Source organism: Squalius cephalus (assembly GCF_949319135.1).
Source record: "Squalius cephalus genome assembly, chromosome: 16".
Lineage (NCBI taxonomy): Eukaryota > Metazoa > Chordata > Actinopteri > Cypriniformes > Leuciscidae > Squalius > Squalius cephalus.
In genome coordinates this window covers 7281129-7301288 of record NC_137137.1, presented here as the reverse complement: position 1 = coordinate 7301288, position 20160 = coordinate 7281129, and the positions used below count along the sequence as shown (strand labels likewise).

At 37.8% G+C, this 20160-nt stretch overlaps 1 protein-coding gene across 4 annotated transcripts in view; it reads left to right on the top strand.

Annotated features, from left to right (window-relative positions):
• Positions 1 to 20160, top strand: part of fibcd1a (fibrinogen C domain containing 1a) — a 158687-nt gene that overhangs the window by 51957 nt on the left and 86570 nt on the right. The window contains exon 3 of one of the 4 annotated variants that reach the window (XM_079897230.1): positions 3095 to 3214. The exons of the other annotated variants lie outside the window; for them this stretch is intronic. Coding sequence (XP_079753356.1) covers positions 3095 to 3214 — 120 coding nt within the window. The remainder of the gene's footprint in view (positions 1 to 3094; positions 3215 to 20160) is intronic. 4 annotated transcript variants of the gene reach the window in all.

Sequence of the window (20160 nt, the reverse complement as noted above, 5' to 3'; positions counted from 1 at the left end):
TTTAAGTTTTTACATTTGATTATTACATTTCTGTACTAATTCTAACTACACGTTAAATAAACCTAATGCACCTGAAAAACTTTTAAATATGATTTAATTCATATTTTTGTTATACTGTATTTGTCCTATTTTTTGTAATTTTCTTATTTTTTCTTATTTTTTATAACAGGAATGAGATCAAATAAAACAAAATAACTATATTGTGATATATACTGTATCGTTATCTTGAAATAAAATCTCTCATATCGTGAAATAAGAACTTGGTCATATCGCTCACCCTTAAAATGAGTATAGTAATTATTCAGTTCTATAGTATAGCCAATGCCAAAGTACCATACCATTACTATGGGACATATTTTTTTTTTATAATTTGGATTTTATTTTTTAATATATTAATAATTTAACAACCCTATTTCAGTTATTTTAGCGTTTTAAAGCTAACAAGTTATGTTTTGTGAGATTTTTTTTTTTTTTATAATGAATGGCCCTTGATTTAATATTTTGCAATAATAATTCAGTGTGTTGCTTAGCTGTTTAAATTCTGTTCAAAAAGTGTGGCTGTTATGAAGTCAAAAGCCATAAAACAGCAATGTTGAATAAGTTAATATGATGCACTATAAGACAAATACAAAATACTACATTGCATAGAATAACTTTACACATTATCCAATCCAATAAACAGCCGCATATGGTGTTATAAATACAAACTGAGTGGCATTTGCTGTATTATTATGAGCAGGGGAGTGTGAAAATTATAGCCACAAAGCCTATTAGTCCAATGTATTAGAGGAAAGATAATCATAATAAGCATTAGTGCTTAAGGCGGTCAGTTCTTTGTTTTTTGCCGGGGGAATAAAAGCTGATTTTGAATGTGGTGGATTGTGTTATTCGGAGACAGAATCTCCTGTTGGAGCCAATTGGGGTGGACAGATTATGATCTAGGTGGATTGAATCTGGCAGTGTGAGGGATTTGGATGTGACAATGGCTGGCAGAGATTTATTCAATGTATGGGAAGGTCAGAGCATGCAATTTTTTGTTGCTCTTCAAACTGACCCTTGAGTGGCCTGCCTTCCACTCTTGCACTTTTGTGCAGCAATAACAGACTGTGATAACACAGACAAAAGATAAAGCGATAAAGCTGCACATTCATTTACTCATCATACTGCACATGGTCTGCAAGGATTTCACAGAGCGGATGTGCATCTGTCGCCTTTATCAGGATGTTTCAGGTAAATTCATCCGAGACCTTTAGTAGTGTTGACCTTTCTGAAACATTTACCAGTTTCCCAGTGCTGACATGTTAATCAATGTCAATAAAAGACTGCAGGTCAAGTGACTATATACATTTACTATGTATATATATATATATGTATGGTCAAGATCTTGGATTGTAGTCTCCTCCAGCACATCCCAAAGACTTTTAATGAATTTAAGGACTCTGGACTTTCACAATTTGACCCTGATTAATCTTGGTTTGTCATCCTGAAATATGGCCATGATGTGTCTTCCTACATGGTTGTTTAAGAAATAAAAAGCTACACACTCCATCATTTAGGGTTGGAAGAACTGTTCCCAAACATATAACATGCTAGAAACATAATGATCACTGTAATTATGATCCAATCATAGACTCTTAAGCATTTGCCTATTTAAATTCAAATATCAACTTTTTTTTGGTCGGCAGTACAGTATGTGTGTGTGTGTGTATTTACTAATATTTTAATTTAAGTATATTTAAATCGAATTTTAATTTGATCACTTGAAGTGTTAAGTTAATTTTGACTCAATTTCTTACCGCAGCCTCACTTGTCTCCTCGTAGAGACCATCACTGCAAATCCTACTTTTGCTATTTACATTTCTGTTTATGCCTTCCTGTTCATGCTTTAGTCCCAGTGACACTTGGGGCAAAGTTGTCGCTGACAGTTCTGTTGATGTATTCATGCAGTGGTTAAACTAGTTTTCTTGATATTATCAGCAAATGAAATGATAATGACATTATGGCTTGCAGTCGTAAGTGAAATGTTGAGAACATCTTGTGGTTGATATGTAGGTCTGTGTGTTAATGAAGTTATATTGGCCATTATCATGACTGTTCTTCTTCTATCACTATCACTTCTGCCAGGAAATCAGTGTGCATTTGTCTTTTCAGTTGATTTATGTACAAACACTAATATAATTGTCACCTATAGGGATTCAGCAGTGTGCGGGACAGGAAGATTTTGTTTTCTGCTTGTCAATTGGTGTGATTTACAAACTGGATGGTGTTTTAGTCACTCGAGGGGAAGTGCAGTTAATGTGAGAGATCACTAGTTTTTTAAGACTAAGTGCAACAGAGCAGTAATGATTTAAGACAGGATGCCTCAGCTTTTCTGATTCCCGTCGCTTTGGTGGCCATTTTGAAGCTGAGTGGTTTTAAAAAGGAGAGATGGAGATTAAACAGGACTCAGCTGTTCTGAGCTCAGTGAATCCCGGAAGCCTTGTGCATTTTTCAACCTCTGGTTCCCATAGTTCCCTCACCAGATTGGCTGATCTCATAACTGGATCTAGGGCTACACTACCTGGGACATGGCAACAACACTAATGTGTCCTAGTCTAGGTCTGGACGAAATATATATTGTATATTTAAGGAAGATTGTAAATATTGCAATGTTGTTAATGTGCGTTTTTTGGCCCTTAAAAGGGTCATATGATGCGATTTCTTGTTTTCCTTTTTCTTTAGTGTGTAATGTAGCTGTTTGTGCATGTATAAGATCTGTTACAAAGCTCAAAGTCTCAAACCCAAAGATATATTCTTTGTATAAGTTAAGGCTCAGCCACGCCTTCCGTTTAAACACTCCCCCATAAATCTACGTCAGTTTGTGGGGGCAGAGTTTCATAACAGAGTTGCGTAACTTTTATTCTCGCTGTATTATTGTTACTGCCGCCATGTCATGGAGACGCTGTGTTTTTCGTTGGGAAAGCCAAACTACTTTGTTTGGCCTTCCAAAATAGGACACAATTAGAAAACAGTGGTTAAGCTTTATTTACAACACTGTTCCGGAACAGTAGGCTACAACCAAAATATTCGACTGTGTGCTGCACATTTTTCGTAGGACTGTTTCCTGAACCTGCGAGAGTACAAGGCCGACTGTGCACAAAGGCTGATTCTAAAAACTGGGGCAATTCCATCCTTGCAAGTACATTCTGGCACTTCTGACTCTCAGACACAACCTGTAAGTATGTTTTCATATTTTAAGAAATACTGACTATTCAAACGCGAATTTTGAGCAGTATAGAGTAGAGCTTGTACTGTATGTCGTTTCTACGATCACAAATGCAGACATGGTTTTATGTTTACATAGTGTTCTCACCCCCGTATCGCGGCGCGACACGTAAAAAGACAGTTTAAGTCATTATAATAAAAAAATAAAAAAATACATAAATAAAATAAAACCTTACCAATCTGATATGTTCTGGCAAATTTGATCGATCAGCTTGGTCATCTGCATTTTCCGGATCAGATTCGAGCTCGAATTGAAGAGTTCAGATGCAAAAGCCTCTAAGTGCTATCTGAAATTTTCTTCTAGAATGATCATTTTTTTATCAAGCTTGTATATTTAAGTTTAGTAATTTCACTTAAATGACAATTAATAGGTAATCTTCATTGCCATTTAAGTGAAATTACTGAAGTTAAACTATACAAGCTTGATAAAAATGATCATTCCAGAAGAAAATTTCAGATGGAACTTAGAGGCTTTTGCATCTGAACTCTTCATATGTTTTGTAGGGCAGAAACCAGAAATCCAACTCCATTGGATCCGCAAAAAATGTAAAACCTTCCTCCGTCGTGAATGTAGTGCCTGTTGTGGGTTGTATGTATAATGTTGCTTAAAAGAAAGTAAAGAATCACATCTATACAGTTCGAATCCAGAGTCATTATTCAAAAGACACAGCATTTTGGACCGTCTCTGCTTGTTTGCAATGTATGGGTAAATAAAGACCTGGTTTGAATATGTGTTAGTAGTGTTTTCTTTACTCAAGAAACAATATATAAATAAAAAGGCTAATGTTTTATGTATTCGAGGAGTGAAGAAGAGACTCTTAGTCTTGCATTTGTCATTGAGTCATACTGTCTGAAATAGCCTGTGAAGAGCCTTGTCTTTAAAAACATGAGATTTTGGCCAAAATTAGAGAAAAAAACTGAGCGCCCACATAACTACAGTAAACTTTAATACTAGTAAGTTGATAAAAAACATAATGCAATACACTTACTGCCTCAGAAACTGCCAACAGTTATGATATATAGAATACTGTCAAGTATTGGTAGAAAAATATTAAAATATAATTGGTTTAGCTTAATCACCCAGTCCTTTCCTTGTCCTCGTTTGTACTCTCTTTGGTTCGTTTTAAAGTATTGTGCAGAATGTGATCTTTCATTCTGTTTCTCTGGTTGTTGACTTGCATATGATGTAATTTTATTGTGTGAACAAAAACTATTGATGTATTGTGTGCACAAAGGCCAACATACGTTTTTTGACTGCACTGCAGTTAGTAGTTTCACATCAGTGATCTAAGTGGTTTTTCAACGTCAAATACAACTCACCATTTTCCTTTCTTTTTTGAGAGCAGAACAATCATATAATAATTCTTTCTCAAAAAAACTGAAGAGGAGATGGTTTTCTGTAGATTTAACAGTAACGATGGGCTCTACGTTTGGAAATCTGGGGCTTCGCTGACATCTCCTTTTTGCTTCAAGCCATATAGAAAGGATGTTAATGGCCATTCTCCCCTGCATTATGTCTCACAGACCTTTATATTTAATGCATTGCTCATTACGACGGTCCTGCTCTGCTGCATGCTTTCTGTCAACCACCCACTGACTGCTATTATAGATTCCCTGTAGTGTCGCAGTCAAGTTTTTCCATAACTTCCCCAAACCTGTGCTGTCAATAGAGGCTAGGAAACAAGGCATTTACAGATCTACTACATCTATTTTAGCCTCTTGTAAACTTAAGACTAAAACCTGGCCAAAACCCAGTGCAGACCAACTTTACACTGACCATACATCAAGTGACTTGGAATGTGACACCTAGTAAAATAACTTCATTTGACTGGACTGAAGGAAAAAGAATCAGACTAATGTCTCCCTCATATCACATCTCACCAAAACATGACTCAAGCTTTATTGTTTGAAGTAATTATTTCTGCTAGCAGACATTGCTGTAGAAGTTCCTGTGGGCAGACATACAGTATATTTTGCAACACTCAGTATGGTGGCTTTAGGGCAGGAAAGGATTTCTTTGACAGAAAACATACAGTATCATCAGGTCTACTTTCTGCATGCAAAATAACTGGAGCAATCTGAAAACTTTTGGCCCGGTTTCACAGACAGGGCTTAGATTAAGCCAGGATTAGGCCTAAGTTCAAATAGGGCATTTAAGTAGCTTTTATAAACGTGCTGGTGTACATCTTCAGACAAAACAATGGTATGATATGTCAGTGCAAGTTGCTTTCCGTTAAAACAGCTCAAATACGCATTTCAGTCTTGGACTAGGCTTAAGCCTTGTCTGTGAAATAGTTATATGGAAAGGATTATTTATTTTTTTGCCATTGGTGACGCTATTTGAAACCTAATCTTTGCTCACAGTTTGAGAGAGATTGCAGGTCTTCATTCAAGTTGCTAGGAGAAGTACTTGTGCCTTCTTAGTACTGCATTGCCTTTTCTCGTTTTCTCTGGTCATCATTGACAATTTGTTGTGGAAACATTGTTTTGCTTTCCTAGCAACCATAAAGCCTTTTCAGTAAACCATTTTGTGACCATTAATAGGATTTTTACCATCCAACAAAACAGACCTTTTAAATGGCCCACTTGTGAAATGATTGGTCTGGTTGTGTATATGAGGCATAGTAAAATCCAAACAGAGAGAAGTGCTATCACACTCTAAATTATAACTGACAAAAGATCACCAAAGCAATTGAATAGAAATAGTATCTTCATGTCACCAGAATCTGTTCAATCTGATCATGAGCACCATGGCCCAAAATCTGGACCATGTGCTTCAGCCACTAGGGGAACAAGTGGCATTATTTCACCCCAGCCCACCTTTTACTTTTACTGTGCATTTGTGTTGACATAACATCCTTGAGTTTGTGCATGTGGTTTGGGATTTCTGATGGCTTTTAAAAGGCTGTTTTCGGTGCCGCTCTGACCCGGGGTCGTCCTGGTGTGATGCCACCTGCAGGAGGCGCAAATGGATTTGACCTCTGCGGAGAGCTGGCCATCGACTAACAGGGATTTTAGAATCATACATCATACGTGGAAAGCCAGAAATGAAGGGCCGAATTATTACACTCAGACACACACACACAAAAAAACAGTTTCATACTTCACAACAGCTTTGGCAGCTGTCAAGTCACATCATATAAAGTGAGATGGAATCCATTATGGACAATCTAATTAGTTTCTGCACTGTGAAGCCCTAACAGGCTGTGTCATTTTAAATGCTCAGCACATGCCAGGGTTCAAAACGCATGCCATTCAGAGGGTTTTGTGCTCAAATTACCGGCTAATTCTTGAAGGTCCCCATTTTAAAGCGAAGTGCATCTCGTGATGGTGATCGTAAGTGTGTGAAAGCTTCGATATTGAATGTCTGCGCATAATACGCTGAATTTTAAAACATTTTTGATTGACGTTATCCTTCTGTTACTTCTGGTTTGTATTTTTAAAAATGCAACTTGAAAACATTTTGTCTGACCCTTACAATTCTGTAAGGTTTTATGGAAATGTATCACAAATTGTTTCAGCGGGACATTTTCTCCCAGTAGTTTTTCCTGGCAGGCTCTAAATATGGCTTTCTGGGGAAAAATGCCTCTCTGTAACCATTATTAACTACCTCAAGCTGTGACTTCCGTTGAGTGATACAGTATTTCCTTTTTTCTTTCTCATTGGCTGAATTTTATCATTGAAATGAAATAGATTTATTTTATGCTAAGTATGCTACAAATACATTTACATATTTATGTACTTAATATAAATACCCTGCAATTATTAAATTGGTACAATTGGCTTAAAGTCTGTTAGACTGGAACAACTAATTTTGTACTTATTGCACTTGAGTTATCCAGAACTAAAGATATACTTTATTGACTATATGTAACTCTATATAACTATTGCAAGTATACTTTAGGTACACTTTAAATATCTTGCATTTAAAGACTGGTATTACACAGGGATCATACTATCCTTACTAATAGTGATATGAAACACATTTTAGGCTTACAAATTTGGAAATGTGCAGTAAAGAAGTACTCCAAATAAAGTTTAATTATAATATTTATATCAGTAAGTCTCAAGGAATATGTCAGTAAGTATGTTAATGAATTTGTTGTATACTTGAAACAAATGTATTTTAAATACATTTTGGTATGGGTTTTTTCTCTAGGGAAGGCACTTAGATGTACCTTTGATGGCACTGGCCCAGTTAAAGGGAATTTTTTAGCAAATTTTTCTGGCAGTGAAGTATAAAGGAAGAAGAATTGGTATCAGAACCATTCGGCTGTGTTTTCCCCAGATGACCAGCGTTATTTTAGTATTGCTTATTCTATTATGGAATTTTTTAAGTAATTTCGAATTTGCTTTATTTATTTCACTTTTCATTTTAATAGTAATTTTGTTGAGTGCTTTTGACTTTATTATTCATTAGTTTTTAACGCAATTTTCCACCGGACAAATTGCGATTGTTAACTCATGATTTCTGTTCTGTGCGTCTGTGCGCACCAATCTTGCACTTCTATCTACTCCTCAACCAGAGCACCTAGAGACTTCGGGTTTTCGGCATTATGTTAAGGAAGGTCTAATCTCGGGAACGCACAAAAAAAAATCCAGGAAAAGATTTACTATCTCTTAGTGTTGTGATCCCATGAGGTGAGAAAATTGCGCTAAAACACTCACTGAGTTTTTATTACTTGTTTATTTAGCTTTAACTTTTATTTTAGTTGCCAAGGCAACATTTCTAAATTCAATTTTTTTTGTTTAAGTTTTTCATCTAGTATTCATATTTAATTTTATTTCATCTTTATTTCAATCAACAAAAACAATTTATAATCATTTTAGTTTTAGTAAACAATAACAACATTAGATGACTCAATTTATCGGTAACACTTTACAAGAAGTTACATTAGGTAACATAAACTAAGAATGAACAATACTTCTACAGCATTTGTTAATCTTAGTTAATGTTAATTTCAACATTTACTAATACATTAACCTGTAGGTTAAAATGTTACAAAATTACAAAAGTTGTATTTGTTAATATTAGTTAAAGCACTTTGAACTAACATGAACAAAGATGAATGAATACAGTGTAACATATGTATCATTGTTAGTTTATTTTAGTTTATACATTAACAAATGTTAACAAATGAGACCTTATTGTAAAGTGTTACCAATTTATCTTTGTTAAAAAATTGCTGAGATGGTATGAAAACTGTATTTTTCTCTAGTTTCCACTAAACAAAGCACTCGAGAACCGTTGTGATGTTCCAGTAAAATTATATAAAGCACCTCGGGAATGTTGTTTATTTCAGACTCCTAAACTAAATGTCACAAATGCAATTCTCCGGATTTTTTTTTTTTTTTTTGCTTGAAAGATGTAGAACTCATATTCTTCTTGTGCACAAGACATCCGAAACAACATTTCACTTGCTTCTCAAACATAAAGTGAATAACATTTTGAGATATGTTTGCTCACTGTTGGCATCAAACAAATGAGACCTGCTTTTACATCTCATGCATTTGCTTTCTCTCAAATGGCATCCGTTGGTCCATGTGTGTGTGTGTTTATGTGTGTACAGGCTGATCTTTTGTCCCCTGCAGTTTTGATCCAGTGTGTCAGAGCAAAGCCCGAGCTGACTTCTGTGTGTCAGCCATTAGGGAGCGGAGAGGAAGAGTGTGAATGGTGACTTATGGCATCCCTGCAGAAGCAGCTCTCTGGAGCCCAGAAGAGGCCTGAAAGACAAATCGCTGCCTGCACACATCGCTGCCTGTCCTTGGAGTGCACTGACAGGCAAGCCTGCAGAGAGAAGGCACTGTCACTGCTGCTTGCCACTCTGCAGAGTTACGCATACACAAGCCACACACACACACCACACGCTGAGGCTAAATCATGTCAACAGTCAGTTGAGTGGACACACAGTACAGTTGTAAACACTTTCTGTTGTATATAGCAGTAAATGTATACTTTGACTTGAAGATAATGTGTACACTCCCAAAGTTTATTTCGTAGAGGTCGCTCTGGCGTAGCTCATGCAGATGTTTCTTCTGTAATATCTTAAGCTCAGTGAATATTTTGCCACACAATTGCGAGTATGGTAATGTTTTTATACAATGGTTAATTAAAGAAAAAGTTGGTATTAAAGGGATAGTTCACCCAAGAATGAAAATTCTGTCATTAATTACTCACCCTCATGTCTTTCTAAACCCGTAAGACTTCCGTTCATCTTCGGAACATCTTCGGATCTCTTTGATGGAATCTGAGAGATTTCTGTCCCTCCATTGACCGCTAAGCAACTACCCCTTTGACGCTTCAAAACGTTTATAAAGAGATTGTAAAACTAATCCATATGAATTGAGCGGTTTAGTCCAAATTTTCTGAAGAGACTCGATCGCTTTATATGATATGCTTATAATATATATATAATATATATATGCTTATAAACATTGATCAGCGAAAATAACCAGAAGCTCAGCCAAACCTGCTTGACGGGTGAGAACAAACCTCATTGGTTCTTGCTGAAGCTCAAACGTGCTGCGTAACATGAGAATGAACCTCATTGGTTCTCTACTTTGTAGACACAATATTGCTACGTCAACATATTTCCAAACAATCCAAGGCAGAATTAACTGTTTTGAATGAATTGATTCTGTGAATGATTCATTGACTCTCTCATAAGGAAAGACACTTGTTTAATTCTTAAAGGAAATAGTGTTTTTGAATAAATGTCTTTAGTGAATTATTTATATTGTAACAATTAAGATATTAAAGAGAGCTCAATTTTGAGCTTTTTTTTCTATAGCTTAAAAGGCAAGACATTTTCCACAGAGTGTAGCAAATTAGCTCAAAATAAATATGAATAATCAATCATAACTTGTAATAATTATGAATATTTGGTCAAATTAATATTACAATCAATCAACCTGTTCGTCCCGTGAACACTAAATGTTAATTGTTTATTAATTCTAAGAAATGATCATTTCCAGGGAAGGGAAATGTCTTTCTTACTGTACAGTACTACTAAGAGCCTGTAGTCAAAATCTAAATCGTAAAATAAACTTTGCTGCAAGCAGAGAATCAGAACCAAATACGTATTGTGCACAAGTTTTATTAACTAAGTCACAAACATAACTAATATAAACACACATACACACAACCACACATACATGGGTAAGATGATAAGTGACAGAATGAAACCGGACTCTGGAAATGGAAGTATGGAAAAGATCCATTTAACTAAAGATTCATCATCTTATTATTTTCAGAGCACCTCGTTAAAGGTATACTTGCATGGCCTTTGCAGTGAAAGCATTTCGTGAAATCCCTGAAGAAGGATTTTAATGGTTCCATGAGTCTCCATCGACGACTTCTGCGTTGAATGAAGAAATGGTGATGAACTGGCATGGTTTGTTTGACTCTGTTCTGGTTGAAAGTTCTCTCTCTCTCCATGAGCACATGGCTGGAGTGCAGATTGTGGCCTGCCGGCCCTGGGCCGGAGAGGCCACGCAGAGCAACCAGGAGAAGGGAGGAAGTCGGAAGAGTTGATGGTTGGAGTTGCGATTGACTTCTTCTGCATTGAATGAAGAAATTGTGCTAAACTCCTGATGTTGCCCTTGATTCTGTTGTGGTTGAGAGAGTCCTCTCTCTCCTGAATGAGCACATGGCTGGTTGTGAGTCAAGGCCTGCTGCCCTGGGGCTTGGTGCGGCCATGCAGGACAGCAACCTGAACGTACCGAGAAGGCCAAGAGAGGGAAGGGCTTGTGTAGAGGCCATATAAAGCCTGAGAAAGGTTCCACCCCTCTGGGTTGGCTTGACTTATGAAAAAGGTGGAATTTTCAAGCGGGAAATTCCTCTGTTGGTGGATTTATGACTGTGTCTCAAGTGTACTCACTTGCATGTGCAGCTGGATTGGTCACTGATGAAGAAACTATTAAAGATTCTTGTAATACTAATATGTTGCGCAGCTATCGACATATCATATACACAATCATTTCGATCTTCAAAGTACCTCAAAGTACTTCAAAGTACCAACCATGTTTGGTTATAGAGACCAAACATGGTAAAATTGAGGTTTCATTGACCGTTGGTTCTATCATAAAATACATAAGTAAATCATTCACACAGTGTCCTGGGGTGCATGTTCATTTATAGATCAGTTTGTCTATAAATGAATGCAGGAAAGTCTGTTTTAAGGGCTATGGGTCTTTTCTATGACCTCTGCTTTGTCCACGTGACCACATTTTTTAGAGCAATTTACCTTCTTATCAGTGAGGAGTCATGGTTCTTGCCCTAGTTGGGGGATGGGTCCGTAGATCCCAGAGTGAGTTTTAAAGATTATTTGTTAAATATAACAAATAATTGTGTCTGATTTGTCTCAGTCGTTACAAGAGAGAGCAGACATACCTTTCCACAGTCACGCACACAAGTCAAAGTCATCTACGGTTTGAAGAACGGAGGTTTAGGGTCAGTGCAGGAGGATTATGATTAAAAATTGATGGCCAAGTTTTCAGATCCACTTTAACAGCACATGGCAGCAATTTCATGAAGCAATATATACCATTGAAGTGTTTATTTCCTCTGTTCTCTGTGGCACCCGCTTATTTCCTTCGAGAAGATGCAGAGCTCGGAGTATAGCAGCTTCTCTGAAAATGCCTTCAGTAAACGTCACACTGTGCCGATAGACAAAAAAAAAACCTGCAATATTTATACAAAGAGCGCTGTTTCTTGACCTGCACTTGTGTAGTTCTCAGTTTGAAGTTTCTCTGCTTGAAAATCATTGTTTCTTTTTCATTTGACTTAATACTTTAATTAATGCTACAAATGCTAATTCATTACCCCTGCCTTGTTTACCTCTCTCACCCTATGCAGGAAGTAGAATTATTTTTATCACTCACCTCAGGCTATAATGAGCATGTTGCAGTGCTTTGACCTGCCAGTAACTCCTCAGATTGTTGGCGAGGCGCTGTTATCTGCTTTGGAGATGCTCGTGAAATGTTTCAAAGACACACAGAGGGCCCCTTCTCAGGATGTCATCACCTATTCGCTCAGAAAAGCAGTTCACACTATAGTGCGATGCTGTTTTAATAGCCTCGGTGGAACTGGTGGAACAGTCTGCTTTTGACAGCCTCGGGGACAGACCTCCCCCCCCCCACCCCACGCACAGTAAACTATTTATCATTTCAAACCGGCTAATGAAGCCACATATTCTGAGCCAGCAGATTGTGCTGGTTTGTGTGAACGCATGTGTGTGTTTTTATTTGTGTGGATGCGGCAGTGCGGATCTCGTAGTGAATCTGTGCTTGGGTTCCCGCGTCTTACTGCCATACGACGTTAGTGATAAATGAACTGGAGAAGAAGTGCTAAAGTTGTGTGGCCATTTTGCAGATTAAGAATAATCCCCTACATCTGGTCTGCCCAAAGCGCTAAGACTTACTCTTTGGGATTTCTGCTTTAAAATTGTATCACAAGATATTTTTTTAGGCCTCGGGTTGCTGTGTAATTCAGAGTGAACAGCGTAGTGATCCCTTAATTTGTGTTGACGGGCGAGGCTTTCAGGCGTTTGGCCTTACAAGTGTCTAATTTGTAAAACAACTGGAGCTTGACCACATTTAAGACTCGTGTTTTTGATGGGGTCTCAAAGTGCTCTAGGGGTCTTCAGATGAAGCCTTGATCTAAACCAGGGGTCTCCAACCTTTTTTCATTTGAGAGCTACTTTTTAAAAATGAAAGTGGCCGAGAGCTACTCATGTGTTACAATACTTAAATCTCTTAAATAATGTCGCATAACTCTCATATTAACAACTATCCAAACTGTTTTAGACCTAAAAGAGTTTTTGTAGGCCTATATAATGTCACCCTTAATTCACCTATATAATGTCAGAGAAAAGAACAGAATCAGAGATTTTTTTTTAAAAGAAAATTGTACTTTGCATATTATAACCAGCAAAAAAACTTTGCTATAAAAACCAGCAAATAACAAATAAAATTAGCATCAATATGCACTTTTTGTTTACATAAACATTCAAATAATAACATTAAAAATGATGGCCAGATTTTAAAGGAGTGTCTTGAAACATGTAATCTATTAAAGGAGAACTCCGGGCAATTTTAACATTGAGCTAATTTTTTTGTAAATTTGGAGTGCTCGATTGTCGAGTTCACGCGCATAGGTTTAGTATGTACGATCATGCGCCCGAACTCGACAATCAACTACTGTGGACTTCAACCGAAAACAGGATGTAAACAAAGGTATTTGCGCTGGCTGAAACAACATCATTTTTATTCATATCTTTCACATCTACTGCAGTCAGATTCACCGCGTGTTGAATCTGAAAGAATCACTCACATGGCTGTGCACTTGTAATGACACATCAAGGATGTTAAGAGGCTAAAAGCAGGTTTAAAACTTGCCCCATTGAAGTCAACAGGGTGCAAATTTTAAAAAGAGGATAACACGGTGTAGGCAATACCGATTTTTGTCGTTGTTCTCTGTACTGACAGCACTCCAAATTTACAAAAAAATGAGCTCAATGTTAAAATTGACCGGAGTTCTCCTTTAACATGTACAAGTTCAAATAAAGTTTTGACAAAAAAGGTTTTATAAAAAGATAAACCTCACATATTTCAGCCTTTAAATCATTTTTATAAAAAGAATGAGTCAAAAAAGATAAATTACTGACAATTTACAATGCACATTAGCTTATCTTTTATTATTAATAGTAAAATTCGGTCCGATTTTCCCGTGGCGTCTGTCATTGCTATGCAACCATGCACTGCGCTCTCCACAACGACAAAGAAGTTTTAGTAGCTAATGGATTTCCACCACCGAAAAACGCTTGCTGTAGCTCTGCTACAAGATTTATTTACGGAGAAGAGAAAAACACCCGTAATGTTTGGGTGCTCCCCCATCCTTCATGTTGACTGAGCTTTCAATGTTGTTACGGAAAGGGTTAAGCTGATTGGTAGGTTCTTGTCACATGACAATTTCATTCTGAAAAGTTGTGATTTTTTCATCTCGCTGCGCCTGGAAAAAATGCGCTTGCTGCGTGCCTACATTTGAATTAACTCGAGCGCGCAAAAAACGCGACATGTGAACGGCCCCTTGGCGAGCTACCTCCAATCAGGCCACGAGCTACTGTTAGCTCGCGAGCGACGTGTTGGAGACCCCTGATCTAAACCATGGCAGCAACAATTGAGAGTCAAAGAGTCAATTGTTTGGAAATCTAGATGCTAGTTGTGTTGTATGTTTAGCTTTATAAATTCAGTAGCAGTGTTGCGACATCATTTCATGAGTATTTTGGTACACGACTATCTGCATCGGTAAAAGAATGCATGCCTAAAAGCCATTAGCAGAACGAGAATTCATAGAAAAAAAATAGAACAAGTTTTGAATAAGACCCCGTTCTCAACCCTAATGAATATAAATACCCTATATTTGCGATGTATGCTATTAGTAGGTCAACACGCATATTAGCAGATGCGTTTTCGTCTGTCCGGGATTGGTTTTCTGCTGAAGCATTGAAAACATTAAAAGGTCACTCATCAAGACCCGTACAGTAGTTAATGAATACCCAGCACTCTTAAAACAGGGAGATCTGTACCTCAGGGGAAAAACGAAACAACTACATATATCTGACTGCCAGTCTGTTTATTTCACCCTCTGAATGTATGTGCACAGCTGGGAGAGCATCTTTCTAACTTAAGCTCTTATAAGAAGATTAGGTCGGGCCTAGATTAGAGCCTTGAGGCACCCCAATATTTCAGCAGGAGCGGTAGATTTATTGCAAGATAAAGGGACCCCTGAGCTAAAGCAAATGTTGTGGTATACATCAAGTCTATTATTGGGTGCTGATTGGGAGTGCTGTCCATCTGACTATTATCCTTTCATGTACGAAGACATTATTATGTCTTTATGTTTAAATCTTTTTCCATCTGTTTATCCATTAAGTGTGGATATTAACAGTAGCTTACAGTCTGTCTCACAAAGATGGTGCTCCATCTTGTATTGCTCCATATGTATTAACAAAGTGCTCTTAGTATGTAAATGTTGACATACTTGTGTTATTTGTAGTTATGCCAAGTAAAAGTGAACTGACCACTGGTACAAATACTAAAGTAAAATACAGTTCGGAATCAATTTTGCCTACTTTTGTACGCTCAGAAGCTCAATGCAATTACACTTGATTTGTGCTACGTTTGTCACTATAGATAAAATAACCAGTTCAATAAATAAATGTAAAAGTAAATGATATAATGGTTACCATGACATTAGAAATTACATATTTTCAAGGGAATAAGGAATTAACAATGACTGCTAAGCCTTTGAAATATCTCTGCTATTCACATCGTAGTCTTCTCACATGCCACATACATATCCTAGATTTCTATTTCTATGAACGTTTACTTTCAAAAGCTTAGTGTAGTTTAATATTCACTTGAACCATGCTTGTGTCAAGGTCATCTTTGCAATAAGATTATTGCACATATTAGAACATGTGACACTTAAAAAGTGACTTTAAAAGCTCTGACTTTGAAATGAAGCTATGCCCTAACAGCTTTTGAATCACTGTTGAAATTGCCTGCAACCTCACTGGCTGTTCATTGTATTGAAAACCCTTCAGAACACATGCATTCATTGAAAAACCAATATGAACCTGAGGCAGTTTACATTCTCATGATTTGTAATCAGCAGAGCTGCATTCATAAGATTAGAAGGACACACAAACCCAATGAATGCAGTTCAGGTTTTATTTATTGATTGAGTTATGATTAAACCATATGTGTCTCAAGGGATGCTGACCCTTCTAAAAAGATAATCCTTTGTTTCAAGAAAAGAGAGAAGACCAGTCAAAAGACAATTTTCCCTGGTATCTCAACTTATATAACCTACAATTAAACTAATGATGAGCGAAACCACCCTGAGGACATTTTTATTGCTTGGAGGTTACTTTTCCATAGCTCTGGAGACTGGAGCTCTGGAGTTCTTCAATTATATGTTAACTTTTTCTCAGATGTTTCTCTTAAATTTCTTGATGAAATAAACAGAAGAACCCTGCGGCGCCCAAGTAGTTATCTGATATGACTTCCAATAAACAGCCCTGTCCTCCAGTATGGATCCTTGAAGGATCATTCTCAATATGTGATAAAAGTTTAGAGAAGACCAAGGTTTCGTACCATTCAGAATTGAATTGAGAATGCCTTTTAAATTCCAATTCAATTCCTCAATTTGAATTAAAATTCAAATCAACTGCCGATGGGATGTGGCCAGTTCAGTTCAAATTCACAAATTAATTACAAATGAGTTGAAAAGGAGCCAAATCTTAATTTTCCACAACCATGGAAGAGACCGAGATTATTAACTTTACATTACTTATGATTTGATTTTAATTTGCTGTCCGTTTAATGTCATTGCTGTCAGGGAGAAACTATTGGGCTATTATGTAGATTTTATTGTTATTTCTAATAGCAAGGCTGTTTCTCTGTTATGCTTTTTTTTGTCGGAGAGCCAATGTCAAGAGCAGAACCTGACACCTCACCTACATCTCCCCGAATAAGCAATCACCAGCTCGGTCATGTGACGTTCCCTTCGTGTCAACGCATTTGACCTACCTCTCAGTTCCTGTGGCTGGTATCAGTGTCGATTCGCTGTGGGTCTTATAGGTCTAAGGTGGGCGGTGGAAAGAATGCGGTGGTGTTTTTGTTCCGCAGCTCCTCTGTTTCACCTCTCCTCATTCAAGAGCCTCATCTCAGCGCACCAGATAAAAGCCCTTATCAAATATTGTCTGCGCTCAGCTGAGCGCGGCCTTCTAATCTTAACCTGTGTCTGTTCAGGGGGCATCTGAATACGTCTGCCCACTAGACTGTGAGAGGGAAGTAAAGGTGCGTAGATGCCTCTGAAGGCAGCCACTGTCAGGGCCCGTGGCCTAGTTAAGATGCAAGTCGTGGAATGGCGGCCGAATGTTTACGAGTCCCAGTTTTTTCTCCTTAACACCCGTAGAGAGGCTCTATCACAATGAAGAAGAGCAAGATTGATGGGCACTTGTACACAGAATAGACGAGCTTGCTGCCTCATTGTTTCGATGAGGATTTCTCGCAGGGCTGCTCTGGAGGGAAAAGTCGGGTCTCGCCCGCGTCTTTGTTGCCACGCGGCTGTATGCGATATGCTCACAGTGGAGGGGTCAGATATAAGCCCGGTTAATTCCAGCAGACAGCAGGTATTGTTGCTTTATTGTAACAAATTGATCTGAGACCGCTCTCGTCTGGTGCTGCATGATGAAGTAGGCTGGAGTCTTTTGTGCACATTAATTATCTTTAAAATAAATATGACAATGCCTGTGCTCGACGCCATGGGACTGCAGGAATAGGGCCCTCTTCACCAGGCTCCACTTTTGCTTTTGTTCAAAGGTGTCTTGTTAAGAGATTCTTTATCACACGTATGGAAATACAATATAAAACCTCTGCAGAATAATATATCCATGACTCAGGGACAAAACACAGCTTTGCAAATGTAGATGTCTTTTACAGGGAGTTTTTGCATCAGAGCAAGGGCCATTATTCACAGTAGTGAGTGTTAAATCAACATCTCAGAGGGTATATGTCTTTTTATTGCATCTGTGAGTGTGTTTGCATATATGCAGATGTACAGCAGCCATATTAGCCTGTAGCCCAAGACTGGTTGCCCACTGAAGCTAAGCAGGGTTGAGGCTGGTTAGTACCTGGATGGGAGACTCCTGGGAAAACCAGGTTTCTGCTGGAGGAGGTGTTATTGAGGCCAGCAAGGGGTGCTCACCCTGTGGTCTGTGTGGGTCCTAATGCCCCAGTATAGTGACGGGGACACTATACTGTCAAAAAGCACCGTCCTTCGGATGAGACGTTAAACCGAGGTCCTGACTCTCTGTGGTCATTAAAAATCCCAGGATGTCCTTCGAAAAAGAGGGGTTTAACCCTGGCATCCTGGCCAAATTTGCCCATTGGCCTCTATCCATCATGGCCTCCTAATCATCCTCATAGTATATACTGATTGGCTTCATCACTCAGTCTCCTCTCCACCAGTAAGCTGGTGTGTGGTGGGCGTTCTGGCGCAGTATGGCTGCCGTCACATCATCCAGGTGGATGCTGCACATTGGTGGTGGTTGAGGAGATTCCCCTTTCCATGTAAAGCGCTTTGAGTACCCAGAAAAGCGCTAAATGTAACAAATTATTATTATTATTATTATTATTAATACAACACTTGGTGATTTAATTTCAAATGGAAATGTTGGACTTACTTGGCAAATGCTTTTATTCAAAGTAGTTTAAAGTGCATTCAAGCTAAATGTTTTATCAGTGCATGTGTTTCCTGTGTATCAAATCCATGACCTTGGTGTTGTTTGCACCCTGATTTATGACTATCGGTAAAGTTGGCCAATTGGTAAAGTTGGTCTATGTGAGAATGTTTGGGACCAGTTGACATAACTGTGACTTCACTATATCTTAATTATTTGAAATTATCTTAATGAACATGCATTTTTTTTTTTCCTAAAACTTTGGTTTTCTGTGACAAAAAATCCACTTTTTAAACTTAAATTAAGTTGGCTTGAATATATTTATCTTAGTTATAGTTTTATTTATCTATTAAAAATGTTCTGCATGTATTAGAATAGGTTGAAAATCACTAACCAGTGTCAGTGTTGTTTCGTCATGAATGCTGTTCAACTAGTTGGTTATTAGCATGCGTATTACTAGGATATTGGCTGTTTATTAGAACTTATAAAGCACATATTAATGCCTTATTCTGCATGACCTTATTCTACATCCTTCAATCCTACCCCATACCTAAACTTACTGTAACAACCTTACTAACTATTAATAAGCAGTAATTAGGAGTTTACTGATGCAAAAGTCGTAGTTAATAGTTAGTTAATAGTGAGAATTGGACCCTAAACTAAAGTGTGACCATAAATATTAAAATCCTAATAATTTTAGTCTAAATTATGAATGTAAATTCTGTATATTCATAAAATGTTTACATTTATAATCTTTTTATTTTTTTTAGGCCAGTGAATATGTCTCTGAACTGCAAATAGAAATCTAAACAATTGGCCCGACCAGGAAAGCAGAAATAGTCTTATTGTAGCTGTGCTCTGCTTCAGCCTGAGTGTCAGTGATTTAATTTCAATCATAAATGGCACTACGGCACATGGGCATTGAGTCACTCTGGCATATATGTAAAAATACAACAAATAAATGTAGAAAATGTACTCGAAGCTCTCGCGAGGGAGCGGCACCCGCTGTCAAGTGGAATATTGAAGTGGCACTTATAACAGCGGGGCGAGCGATGCAGGCTCCCCCTGAATAAAAAGACATAGCAAAATGATAAGCAAGCCCTCTCCAGTGCCTGCGTGGCATTCCCTAGTTTCCCATCAAATGTTCTTCACTTCATTTGTTGTTATATCTGCATTTGTTGCTGTATGCACACACACACGTCTGCACGCTGGCACACACTCGCGTGGATGAGAGAGTTGTCAACTCTGGGCACTTAACCAAACCGTAATATTGAGCTGTAAGGCTTATATTTGTGGTTTTTAGTCTTTTGCCCTGTGGGGATTTGCCTTCCTAGATCCTCAAAGGAAACACTGCTCATCTTGTCGTTTATATTCAAGCCCATCGCTCGGGCCCTGGGCAATCACAGAAATCAGTGTAAAGTGTTCACAAATGAGCTTCTGCCACCCCTCCTCCTAATGTACATCGGCTTTGGCTTCATGCTACATTTTTAATGCACAATAAGAGGAAAACATGCTTGCATGCATAAGTGTTTTTGATATGTCTGAAGACTGTATTTAAATTAATGCTGCCAATTTTGTGATACAAAAATGAAGGCAATTAATCGTGTCCCCTTCCCAACTCTACAGCAAAATGTACTGCTGTTGA